General features: G+C 34.3%; 1 protein-coding gene across 1 annotated transcript; it reads right to left on the bottom strand.

Annotated features, from left to right (window-relative positions):
- Nucleotides 1–11,314: 11,314 nt before the first annotated feature.
- On the bottom strand, nucleotides 11,315–13,998 carry LOC132731461 (uncharacterized). The gene is made up of 2 exons (XM_060717653.1): nucleotides 13,097–13,998; nucleotides 11,315–11,450 (listed from the first exon to the last, which is right to left on the bottom strand). Exon 1 carries the CDS (start codon nucleotides 13,996–13,998, stop codon nucleotides 13,102–13,104), a length of 897 nt encoding a protein of 298 aa, XP_060573636.1. The 3' UTR covers nucleotides 11,315–11,450; nucleotides 13,097–13,101.
- Between the last annotated feature and the right edge of the window lie 521 nt (nucleotides 13,999–14,519).

The raw sequence follows: 14,519 nt of genomic DNA, 5'->3' as shown, positions 1-14,519 counted from the left end.
GCAACGCGTCATTTCATTGGATAAAATTTGACAGATTCCGGGGATATATCATTCTCCGGTCCGGTCGCTTCCGGTCTCCGGTCTATTTTAACCTTATTAACTTGGCCCGGTCAGTGCCGTCTTCTAATAATTATATTTGTAAAAATGGGTCGATCTTTCTAGATGAAAAAGGGTGTTGATATAAAATATGTTATTTTTCGTATATGATGTATTTTGTTTCCAATTATTATTTTAATTATACGTCTTTTTTTGGTCGTTATTTATTTAATTAAATCAAAGATAAAATAATAAATGTTAATAAGCATATTAATTAAAACTTACATGATATAAAATTGTATTCTATCATAATGGTACTGAACCACCTTACCTTTATTATGATTTTTGTCTTTTTTACGTAAATACATACTTTGAAATGTGTATGATTTAAATAATTCGTACAATCTAATGTGTAACTTAGAGTTATTCCTCAGAATCTTTAATAAACACGAATAAAAAATTAAATAAAATGTTTCAAAGTTGATTGTGTCATATCAATACATAAAAATGTACCTTTTATTCAATTATTGTACATAAGTATTGTAAATAAAATGAAACATGCTTTGTTCTTTTAGAATTGTATGTTTATGTATAAAATAATAATAATAATAATAATAATAATAATAATAATAATAATAATAATAATAATAGATCTAATAATAATAATAGATAAATTTGAGAGTTGATCTGTGTTAATTAATTATTGTAACTAAAGTAAGTGACAAACATTTATTTTTGGAAAAAAAACTTATCTATTTATGATATCAAATAAAATATCTTCCCCAAAACCGGGAGAGACCGGACAATAAACGGGCGCAGTCTAAAACGCGGACGCCTTAAGCGGACAATATAAACATATAGGGAAAACGCTGACGATATAGACAAAGAGGAAAAAAGCGGACGATATAGATATATAGTGTAAAATGACTGAGCAGGGTTAAATTCATAATAAAGGCTAATAATTGGCTTTTATAAAGTAATTTCTGAAAGGTGTAATTATTATAATAATTAAAAAAGACTTTAGTTTATTTATTTGTTCAAATTAATCAATGATAGATAATCTATTCCCCATTGTAATCTTTATCAACCTGAATTAGATATGAATTTTCTTGAACAATCATGTTATGTTCTACCAGACAATAAAACAGTAAGAAATGTATAAATTATATATTTATGTATATACTGATTCCATTTTTTTATTTAAATAAAGTGTCCACGTGTCACTTGTATATTTGATATAATCCTGCACGTGTTTAATTTCATCATACACATGATACTTTATACCATATTTCATCAAGTCGAAATAGAAAACGCGGACAATATAGACATATAGTGGAAATGCGGACGATATCGATATAGAGGGAAAACGCTGACAAAATAAATGTATAGAACGGGAGAATAGAAAACTGTTATGAATAAAAAAATATCTGGCTTCTACCATGTCGACTTAATCACGCACCGACACTTGTATATTTCAAGTAATCATACATCTCACCCTTGTACAATTAATAAAGTGGCTACAGAAAATGCGGACAATATAGACATATAGTGAAAAAGCGGACGATATAGATATAGAAGGAAAACGCTGACGAAATAAATGTATAAAACGGGAGAATAGAAAACTGTTATATAAATAAAAAATATCTGGCTTCTACCATGTATATAATTAATTTATATCAATTAACTTTCTTTAATTCATAATATTTTTTAGTTTTATTTATATTTTATCCATTAATCTGAATATACCTTCCAGAAATTTTTAACAAGGTAACTTTTTACACGAATGCCGTTAAAACAAAGTCAATTTTAACAGTAATTGACTCATTACAAGGCACATTATATATATCTTTAACTTTCAAGTTAGATAATTTTAACTTCTTTTCATCATTTATTACTCTATTAATCTTAACTTTACATGGGAGCAATCCTTCGTATCTTCGTGAATAATTTATGCACTTACAGATTTTAGCACTAATTTTTCAAATGCCTATCAGGAATGCGCTGAAGCTCATACAAACACGCTTATGCCAATGGAAAACAAAAATATCCATGGTTACAATTTTTATATGTTGAGTGCATTGAAATGAAAATATCAACTATTCAACTTACATATATGTACTTGCTGCGGGAGGGCTTTTGTCCGCCCTATTATTTTCACGGGAGGGCTTTTGTCCGCCAAGTCATTTTTACGGGAGGGCTTTTGTCCGCCCTGTTATTTTCACGGGAGGGCTTCATCCTTATTTTTTTTAATGTGGTCAATTTAGTATCATTCGTAATTTGAAAAAAAAAATATTATCTTATTTGCCATTAAGTTTTACGTATATGAATATATTATTTTATTATACAGCATTTCTATAAAGTTCATCGATTCCCACCTCATCATCAATAAGTCTACTCTAAATTTCATTATCGTCCGCTTTTTTCCTCTATATCTATATCGTCAGCGTTTTCCCTATATATCTATATTGTCCGCAAAATGCGTATCATGTTATCTCTAGCTAAGTGCCGACACGATTAATCAGTAGCGTGTTGTTCACACTTATATAATTACCGTTAATTTGCAGCACGCTTCTGCTTATATTGTATCAATAAAAAACAACAGCCTGTCATTACTTATTTATATCAATAATTTATGATTAAAAATTACTCTTACAAACTTTTGATTTTGAAAAATCAAGGCTTTCTTTATTTTGCGAACAAAAATTTTGTCCGCCTACTGCACATAATGACAGACAAAAACAATGCCAAAATGAAATACATATCCTTAATTACATATCAGCTGTTGCCAATTTAATAGTACCATCATTGTAATTCTAAAGACATTCATTTGATCCATTTGTTTCATATATTAGTTTTCAATATTTAGAAATTCCGAAAATGTGTCATATAAATATAATATAAAATTCATTGACATTCAATCATAAATTACTTTAATATTTCTCCCAATTTGCTAATTTATTATATTTTTTTTATATATTAAAGTATAAATCCAATTACACATCATTTTTATAAACTTCATCAATGCCCAAAATCATCACCAATTAGTCTACACTAATATCTATATCGTCCGCTTTTTTCCTCTTTGTCTATATTGTCAGCGTTTTCCCTATATGTTTATATTGTCCGCTTAAGGCGTCCGCGTTTTAGACAGGCCCCAATAAACGTGTGGTACTACTCGCCGGTCTCTAGTAAATCCCGGTCAAAATAGACCGGAAAATACCGATAGGAGACCCCCTAGATTCCGGAAGTATATTCGGATACAGAGACTGACATTTTCGCGGGAAAAAAACAGCTATGGGTGTAGGTAAAGATAATTTGCATTGTCTTTTCCACCAATTTCCATAGTAGATATATGTCTATGATAACGGGCACTTTTTCGCAATATAGTCAGTATTAAATTTATACTACTGCAGTGCAGACGTTGATACATTACTGTACGAATTATTTTGCAATGATTTAAGGGGAGTACATATTATTCCATAGTATAATGCTACACTGTATGAGGGAAGAAAGAGTACTTATGGTAGTCATAGGATACCTGTATTTGGCGTAGGGATAAGGGATGCATATGTCTGGTTAATCTATGTGGGGTTTGAACATAAGTTGGTACTAGATTAATTTCAACTAGGTTATGGTATATCTTGTAATAGGATGGGTATTTACGGTAATCTAACTTAACAGTTAATCTATAAGTTATGAGTTACTATCTTTCATACTTATTGCATGGTATATACAATATTATTCTCAACCACATATAAAATATATCATAAACATAATCTTAATCAAATAATAAATATAGTTATTCTTAATATAAAACTAAATATAAATTGATAAGTATACTCATTCAATTTGTTAGGGCTTTTCATATATTAAAAGCATTGATTGAAATTGTATTTACTAGTTGTTGTTGTTTAGTCCATCATCTTTATAAAGTGACACTTATATATAAATCTACTGAGCCCTGAGAATTTACTCCAGTTATAATTTGTGATCATTTGGTCTCCGTGTAAAGCATTGATTCTCATTAGAACCTGACCACTATTACAATCTTATAAAACATTATCAGTCTACAGTCTAATCTGCGATGTTCAAGGGATCGCCAGCCCAGTTCTTCCTGCATGGCTGTGACACTAGAGTGAGGGGAGTAATCTCTTTTAACACATCTTATTGCGCGTCTCTGGATCATCTCAACTTTGTCAATATTGGTTTTAGTGTAAGGAGACCAAATAGTTGAGGCATATTCAACCTGTTTATTGAAACTCACAGAGTTTTGAAACAAATTAAATCACAATCTAGACAAAGTTCAAAGTGTGAAAATAAACAAAGGGGGATAATTAAAAATTAGGCAAGGCAGAGTTACGGTTCTTGTGCATTGCACACCTACTCAATGAGATCTATCTACCTACAAAATGTCATGTTGATACCACTTATACTTTTAGAGTTATGTCCCGGACAAAGTTCAAAGTGTAAAATAAACAAAGGGGGATAATTCAAAAACTAGGCAAGGCAGAGTTACGGTTTTTGTGCACTGCACACCTACTCAACGAGATCTATCTACCTACAAAGTTTCATGTTGATACCTCTTATACTTTTAGAGTTATGTCCCGGACAAAGTTCAAAGTGTAAAAATAAACAAAGGGGAATAATTAAAAAATTAGGCAAGGTAGTTACGGTTCTTGTGCACTGCACACCTACTCAATGAGATCTTTCTACCTACAAAGTTTCATGTTGATACCTCTTGTTGTTTCAAAGTTATGTCTCGGACAAGAAAAGGGGACGGAAGTCCGGCCGAAATGGAATAAGGAGCAATTTCTTTTGTTATTTTCTATTGTTTAATAGAGGGCCAATGGCCCCTTACTCTATTGTTACGGAATGAACTCTATTGTTCTCTTTTGTTCTGTTTACAGTTAGATGGCCCCCTATCCCTATTTGGTAGTGCGGACAGACGTACAGAAAGACGGACGGACGGACGGATGGACAAGGCGGCGACTATATGCTCCCCCGAAATTTTTCGGGGAGCATAAAAATTGGGGACATTTTGAATAAAATTAAGATATCAAACTTTTAAGAAAAATACATGATTGAATTTGGATATTTATCTTGTTATAAAGTTACAAATACTTTTGATGTATATAGATCACCATTACATGTGGAAAACTGTCAAGAACTTAAGAGTTTATCAAAATTCAACTGTTCCAAAAACAAAACTTATAATTAAATGGAACTCAATTTATTAGTTTCACAATCATGACATTAAATATGATTGACTGTCAACTCAATTTTTTTCAGTAATGTGTAAATGAATAGATGAATAACTTTTTCATCTTCTCCCTCCTTCACACTTCCAATGCCCTTAAAAAGTCAAAGTCTTTTGTTTCACCATCTTCAAGTTTCACAATCATGACATCAATATGATGTCTCTGGAAGAAGTCTGTTTATAAGAGGAGTTTTAGTTTGGTTTTGACAACTTATGTGCACTAAAAGCCCCTTCACAATAAGAAGTATGAATGGAAGCAGTGGTTTGTTGTCAATGTTTTCTGAAGGAGATGGTTAAGGAGGGCTCTGATGATGTGGACTTAATTAGATACATTGTTATTTTTGTCTGACTTTTTATTGTCATTTGGAACTTTGCTTTTCTTTTGAAAAAAAAAGTGTCGCCATATCTAAACACATCGGTGAAAGTTTAACTTGTTTTCATTGGCCGTTCTATTATTATAAACCAATCAGAAATGTTTTAAGAAATGCCTTTCGCACTCTTTGCATTGGTTGCTGCATAATAATTTTCATGCCGTGAAAAACTATTTCACAGAAATGATCACCATATTGAGACAAGGTGTCGCGCGCGCAACATTTGGGTCGCTACCTTGAAGGTCAAGGTCACAGCATGACCTTGCAGCAAAATCGTGTCCAGTCCATAACTTTGTTATTTGAAGTCGGATTTTACAACTATTTCACAGAAATGATCACCATATTGAGACAACATGTCGCGCGCAACATTTGGGTTGCTACCTTGAAGGTCAAGGTCACAGCATGACCTTGCAGCAAAATCGTGTCCGGCCCATAACTTCGTTATTTGAAGTCGGATTTTACAACTATTTCACAGAAATGATCACCATATTGAGACGATGTGTCGCGCGCAACATTTGGTTGTTTTTTTCCTTTGAACTTTGTCTGTGACATAACTCTGACACTACAAGAGGTATACCTTCCTGTGTCCAAAACCTATTCGGGGAACATCACCCGGTTCAACCGGCTCTTGTTTTAGCGGGAATGTCACAGATTGGCAGCCTTAGCAGAACACCAGGTTTATTATACTAACTTTGTGCAAATTATCTTTGCTATTTACAAGTTAATACTTTAGATGCAACACATGTATTTAAACATATAAACTATCCTTTGAATCTTGTTATGTTTTGTGTGTTAGTAAGTCATCCAAGCATAATATAATTATAAATATTACAGTGTTATTCTTTTGACATCTAAAGATATACTAGTAAGTGCTTTAACAAGGCTGAAACTCAGGAAAGTTCAGAAATATATCCACCCTTTCAGATATATAAATATAATTATATACATTTGTAATTATGTATATTTTTGTACTTAACATTCTTTAAATAAATTCAATCAAATGTTTGAATTTTGAAGCTTATTACAATGTATGTCATAATTATGTTATAATAAAGTCTCTTAGACCATAATAAGATGGAATAAGAAATTTTATTAACAATTTTTCAAAGTTTTAAGAGAAGATAACTCTTGAAATATAATTTTCATGGTGATAAAATGAGTGTTGTGTGAATGATGTTGCAAGAAAATTCCCATTAGGGTAAAGAAGATAAAGTTAAAAAAAATAAAATATAAACAAAATTCTAACATTAAAGGTTATTAAAAATTAATGTATGGAGTTTAGATTCTACAGTTTTAACCTACTGGTATCTTTTTGCATATTTATTGGAGATCAGCAGAGTTATTCCCCTTGATTAAACTAAGGAATAATAATTATAAACTTGTGTCACATGTAACTGCATATGTATTACAGTATAATTGCTTAAAGTCATGCACTTTAATTTATAAAAATGTTTGATAGCATCATTGTGAACTGTTGCACCTGAGTATTTTGATGCAAATTAAGACAAGTAAAATGATTTCCTGCGGGGAACATTTATAATGATTTAAAGATATTTCATTTAACTATTTTCAACATTGTTTGGGGAAAAAAATAGAAAAAAATGACTTTTGTATCAGGAATATAGTTGACAATAATCGATGAATAGAAGAAGGTCGTTGGTCCTGGTCGAAAATAAAACAATATTTCTGTTTAAGAAAATGATTAAATACCATTGTAACAATTAATAATTCCGTGCAAAAAAAAATAAAAATAAAGTAAACACACAAGTTTACGCAGAAAATATCTCTATCTATTATGGCAAATGCCACAAACGAATGTTTCAATTCTGTGGATTTTTACTATAAACAATTTATTGTTTGTAAAATTTCAGATAGATATTAAAGAAACATTGTTAATTTTCAAACATATCATGCAAGTTTTTCCACCTTAAACGGTAAAATAATAATAGAAAATTAGAAATTTCACGTAATAGTGTTATGTTCTTAATACGAATTCCCTAGCATTGTGTACACCGGTCATTTGAGAGACCGGTGTGTATACAATGATTCCCTTAACGTACCGGGAAACGGTATTTAGCTAGGTTTTAGAATAGGTCAATTAACCAATCATGTACGATTTACAGATCACATGCTCCTCCATGTACCGAAAACAGGTCACGTGCTCCTCCATGCCTCAAAAATTAAACGCGTACCAATACCCTGCGGGCTCCGGCCCGCAGGGAATAAGCAGAGTTATGCCCACTGATTTAGCAAAATTAGCGAAGTAGGACCTTTGCTCTGTATATCTTGGAAAGTGAGTGGGGGTGATTTGTGTCTTATGGGCACATATGTCTAGTTATTTTTAAATGAAAATAAAGTCTTTGTTAACTTGTCATGTTAATGATAGTAGTATAGTAGTATACATTGTTGGACAAAATAAACTGGATAAACACTGTATAAAATTTGCTAAATTTACTATATGAACTTGTCCATCTCAAATTTTGGAATATCAATTACAGGGAATAATCAAGATAAGACTTTAAAGATAATAAGCCAACAGTATAGAGCCTGGTCAGACTACAAAGATGTGCTGGTTGCACCCAGACTTTGTACTGACGTCAAAGTCTGTTTACTCAATAAGGTAGCAGGGAAGGAGTTAAATCTGTTATTACAGAATAGATCATTTCCACAGCATGTTTTGATAAAGCTTAATGCTTAACCTACTGAAACTGAAAGTAATCAGCGCCTTTGCTACCAGTATATTGACAGGCTAGCTTGCATGTCTGTGTAGTCGGACCAGGTTCTATACTGTTGGCTGACAAACTTCAAATTTTCATCTTGATATCCCAAAAATTGATAATGGACAGTTCCAAAAATGGACGCAGGTCAAGTTCAGGAAAGAAAGTTTGCAGGTTAAGGGTAAAAATAAGTAAAAAGTATTACATTTTATAATCTAAGTAGTTTCAAGCACATACTGTACATGGCACACTCACCAACGTCACCAATGGTCAAAATAGAATCCTGCTGTGGATTTCCCACAGGAGTCTTTCAGTTCGTTTATGGCACCATTGAGTTATACTGTGTGTAAATAAATGATGGACCACCTGACTTCCAGAAGGACCACTTAAATTTCAGATCCATTGATCCGGCTTACCACCTGCTTAAAATGTTAGTCTTGAGGCCTGCACTGCCCTCTTAATTAGTACCAATTTTCACCTGGGTTAAGTACAGCAGAGAAAATTTTCTGTTCAAGGTAATTAGCAGTGTCCTTGGAAGGACACAAACTAAGCTGAGCCTTTCAATCATGTCCTCCCTTTTTTATATCCCCGAAAGAATTTCAGGCATTTTATGTTATACCCCATGGAGTCAGTCCGTCTGTCTGTACAAACCCAGGTACTTGTGTTACTTGGAGAACAATGGGTAACAGTAAATTCTCTTTCATCCTATTCATTCTGTTTTTACTTAATGGCACATCAGCACATTACTTGTCATACCATGATGAAATCTTGATCTCTGTTACTTATATTTATATTTACTTCAACCTTGTCTTGTGATGAGCATCTGAGGGTACGGAACATTCTGGTTGGTACCCAGGTCCCAATTTAATATTAAGTACCCAGTTTACATCTTTTTGACCCAAGAAATAGATAATTATTGCAAAAATTAATTCAATACACACTTGATTGTATAATGGCCATAACAACTTAAGATTAATAAATTCATATATACATCAAATATAAAAATGCCAATTAAGACTTCAACTGTCAAAGATCGTGTGGTTCAGATTTAATTTAAGACCTGTAGGCCATTGCATAATGGTCCCATACAAAAACTTTAACTTTCTTATTGAAGGGTGTCTGCATATTCTTGTTGATCCTGTATATGACTTCACCCTGCTGTGCAAGGACGAAAACGTGGATGCTTCATGCTTTGAATTAATAGTTTCAAAATGTATTTTTGTGCTGAATGTTAACAGAAGTAAGCTGTTGCAGTAATTAAACTGTGTTGGCTCAAAATCACAATACAGTCCTTGCTAAATCTTTTTATTGGCCCCTTTATGGAATGAAATCAGATTTTGTGAAAGGGCGACAGCAACTTCTCGAGCCTTTTAGTCGGTCATAATAAAAGCCGATCATTCCGAACGGTATGAAGGTGCTTGATTATTAATTCCCCCAAACAAACTAGACTTACCTGTAAGTTGACGTTGGGTTGGAATTCTATGTAGTCATATAACAACTGGAGGGATCAAATGAGATGTGCATAGACCGTATCAATATTCCTCAGTCTTCAAAACGTTAACAGAAAAGTTATGTCCCAGAACGGGATCAAAAAGTAACATTTTCCTTAGGTATTAATATATGTAACTGTAACATTAAATGTTTTTCTGGGTGGAGTGGGAGGGCATTTGATCCCTCCAGTTGTTATATGACTACATAGAATTCCAACCCAACGTCAACTTACAGGTAAGTCTAGTTTGTTTGGGGGAATTCTATTACGTCATACAACTTCCGTGCTCAAATGAGACTTCGACACAAGAGGACATAACTTTTATGGGCTACGAGTCACTTACTATAAGACATGTAAATGTTTCAACAGTAACGTATGTATATTTTTTACCTGTATCTGACATGTTACTGTAATACTGCGGACTGGAAGGATACCTCTGTTTCCAGTGGCTTCTCATAAAACTGAGCAAATGTCCTCTCTGTTGCCCATCCAGCAACTTTCATGATGTCATTCAGTGGAACTCCACTCTGCTTTGCCTTGGAAGTTACTGCTCCCCTAGCACTATGTGTTTTATATTTATCAACGTCAATACCTGCATCTCTCATTACACATTTTATCCACCTACTGATAGTTGTTGAGACAACAAACTTGTATGGTTTAATGTAACTTATGAATAACCTTTTTTCTTCTCCACGCAAATGTTTAGTACGCGATATGTATTCTTCTAATGTACTATATACACACAACCTCCTATCTGGAGTATACTTCTTGCAATTTACAACAGGGTTACGTTTACCCTTACGACATTGTTTCAAAAGCCCACAATAATACAAAATAAAGGAATTCTCATCCTTTTTCATACCTTCTAAAGTTAATAAACTTACAGAGTGAGAACGACTTGCCTGAGTCAAAACAATAAGTGTTGCTAACTTATAGCTCAACATTTTCAATGTCAAATTATTCACTGGTGGCAACGTCTTCAGGTGACTCAGAAGTATTGAAACATCCCACGTTTCTGAATACTTTGATCTTGTAGGTCTTAAGTTATACACACCGGTCATGTATCTCACAACTAACGGGTGTGAGCCGACATTATACCCTTCATGTGGTTCACAAAGCATTGACAATGCACTCCGTGCTGAATTCAAAGTTTCATAACTATAACCCTTATTAAAAAGTTCTGTAAGAAATTCTATCACAAAGTCTATAGAGGTTTGAAATATATTACTTTGCCTTTCACGACAGAAAAGAACCCATTTGTTGATGTAACATGAATATTGCTTCTTAGTGGAGCGTCTCCATGACGCCATGATGATTTCGACAGACTTTTCCGAAAGTTCTCTGCTTTCGAATGATTTCCTGATATATGACATGCCATCAAATGGAGTTTGTTTACAAGAGGGTGAATTTTGTTCAAGCCCGGAATTCGTAGTGTGTTGCGACTTACTTTGATGATTAGTGGGATGTCTATTAACATTTCTAAAACTGCTGTGTACCAGTTCTGAGTTACCCAAACAGGCGCCACCAGGACCATCTCTGCTTCGTCTAGCAGTACCTTCTGCACCAGACGACCAATCAGACTGAAAGGAGGAAAAGCATAAATAAATTTTCCTTTCCAGTTTAATGAAAAAGCATCTACAGCTTCTGCTTCCGGGTCTGGTTTCCAAGAGACATATCTTGGCAACTGTTTGTTTAACCTGGAAGCAAATAAATCTACTTCGGGCTGCCCAAATATGTCTGCCAATTCTGAAAACAACCCATCATTTAGCATCCACTCAGTATTGTCATTGAATTTTCTCGAACTAGCATCAGCCTCATTGTCTATTCCAGGAACGTGTGTTGCTGAAAGCCATATATTTCTTTCACAACACCACAACCAGATTTGTCTTGCAAGACTGTTTAAATTCTGTATTTTGCCTCCCATGTTCTTAATATAGGAGATTGCACATGTATTGTCTGATCTTATCTGAACATGGCTATTAGTTGTGGTTTTGCAAAAGGATTTTAATGCATAGCTTACAGCAAGCAGTTCCAGGAAATTTATATGGTTTTGGGCCTCCTGGTCATTCCATCGACCACCAGTTTCTAAATTTTCACACACTGATCCCCAGCCTTGGATCGAGGCATCGCAAGTGATAACAATACTTGGGTTTCCATGAGAAATTCTCCGCTTTTGTTGAAAAAGATTATCAATCCAACATTGTAATTCAACTTTAATTGATTGAGTTACCATCATGGTGGACTCATAATCTCCTCTATTTTCTTTTAAAGCAATAATTTTTTCCCTCTCTGTATCACGATAATACAAAGGAGCAAACTCAACTGCAGAGAAAGTGGAAACCAAGAGACCCAAAACTCTAGCAATGGCCCTAATCTTTGCATGATTACGGTTTTTCAAATCTACACATGCTTGGACAATTCCATTTACTTTTTCTACTGGCAAAGTTACAATCATTTCTTTAGAATCGATATTGTTACCGAGAAAGGTAATTTTTTGAATGGGTTCAAGTACTGATTTTTTATCATGTATCATAAAGCCAAAATCAGTCATTAAATTGACGGTGTCAGACACATTTTCTCTACATTCTGAGATTGTGTCTGCCATTAACAATGAATCATCTATGTACCCTGAATTCTTATGTCCAAGCATGCGTAGAGATGCATAAACTGGCTTCATGAGCCTAGTAAACTGTTTTGGCGCACAAGAAATACCATTTGGAAGAGCTTCGTACTGGTAGATTTTACCTGACTTCTGAAATCTTAGCTTAATTTTGTGTTCTGTTGCAATTGGAACAGAATAGTAGGCATGACGCAAATCAATTGATGCAAAATAACAGCCAGGTTTGACTAATTTTAATACAGATTCAAATGTATCCATTTTAAAATGATGATATTCAATAAATTCATTTAATTCTTTCAAATTTAAAATCATTCTATATTCACCATTCTTTTTAGGGCGTATGAAAATTGGAGAAATATATTCCTCAGGATGATGTTCAACTTCTGTTATAACACCCATTTTTAATAATTTTTCTATTTCTTTATCTACAATGTCATTTTCTTCAGGTGTGAAATGGTTAATGTAAGAAAAAGTTTTAATGGGATTTACACCCTCTTTAAATTCAATGTGACAATGTTGAACAATGTCCAACACTGAATCATCACTGGTTATTTTTCTCCAATTTTCAATAAAATCCTTCAATCTACCAGCTTTAAAAATACCAACCTGCTCTACTTCTTGGGCGCCATCCTGACATTTTTTGAAGCTGCCGATATGTCTGGCCGACCACGACCTCTACCACGGAACCCTCGTCGGTAATAAGGATGAGGGCGTCTGCTAGCATAGCCACGATAGTTGCCCCGAGGGAATCCTCTACCAAGATTACGACCAATCTTGTTCAGGTCATTGATCTCCTTCACATTCTTGTTGACGTCTGTATCGTCACCATATAAGTGATCAGTGAATGGGAGAGATGCTGAAGCCAAATAATGGTACTTCGGATCTAGATCCGACTTATGGAGTTCTTGACGGCGAATATTTATCAACTTATTTGCCTGTCCAAGCAACGCAATAGAGTTTGAACTCCAGTCCATATCACAAGGGTCTAAAGAGTCAGCATTCTTGTCAATAAGCTTGACAAGGTTGGATGTGGCTTTGATGATCAAATCTTGGATTACCTGCATTCGGTTGTCGTCGGCCTGTGTATGCATTTTCAGTAGTCTCCAGATTCCCTGGTTGACTCTGGTTTTAACCAACGCCTCACAATTCTGTGGCCTGTGTATGTCCTTCACTATATCTGACAGTTTATCTTCCGTCAAACCACTTCTAAAAGACATGTTGACAAAATGTGCCAGGTCATCATTGACTTCACTATCAACGGCATCTTCCTGCTGGAATTTGTTCACTAATGAACTAAATATGCCTCCCCCAGGAGTTTTCTTAGCACTTGAAAGAATGGATGCTTGTTCAGACATACATGCATCATCATCATATTGGTCTTGGCACTCATAGTCATTATAATCATCAAAGTCACCGTACTCTTGATCAGCAATCTGTTCAGTGAAGGACTGTAATTTTTGTTCTTGTTTTTCCAAGCGAGTGGCTTGTGCATTCAGATTTGCATTCATTATACCCCCAAAAACGAAGTTTGGGGGGGTATATAGGAGTCACCCGGTGGTCGGTTGGTCGGTCGGGCGGTCGGGCGGTCGGTCGGTCGGTCCAGACGTCCGTTGCATTTTCCTTGTCCGGACCATAACTTGAAGACTAATGGTTGGAATTCAATATAACTACACACAATGGTCAAGCACATTGAGAGGAAGTGCAGTGCACAAGAACCATAACTCTATCTTGACTAATTACAGAGTTATTGCCCTTTGTTACTTTTCCTTGTCCGGGGCATAACTTGAAAACTACTGGTTGGAATTCAAAACAACTTCATACAATTGTCAAACACAATAAGGGGAAGTGCAGTGCACAAGAACCATAACTCTATCTAAAGTAATTACAGAGTTATTGCCCTTTGTTACTTTTCCATTGCTTTCTTTTGTCCGGACCATAACTTGAAGACTAATGGTTGGAATTCAATATAACTTCATACAGTTGTCAAGCACATTGAGAGGAAGTGCAGTGCACAAGAACCATAACTCTA

This window comes from Ruditapes philippinarum, unplaced genomic scaffold, assembly GCF_026571515.1.
Source record: "Ruditapes philippinarum isolate M1 unplaced genomic scaffold, ASM2657151v2 ctg1701_1_1_1_1, whole genome shotgun sequence".
Lineage (NCBI taxonomy): Eukaryota > Metazoa > Mollusca > Bivalvia > Venerida > Veneridae > Ruditapes > Ruditapes philippinarum.
This window is presented reverse-complemented; position numbering and strand designations above follow the sequence as displayed.

Excerpts from the sequence above, each read along its gene's own strand:
- LOC132731461 (XM_060717653.1), bottom strand. The coding sequence starts at position 13,998 with ATGAATGCAAATCTGAATGCACAAGCCACTCGCTTGGAAAAACAAGAA.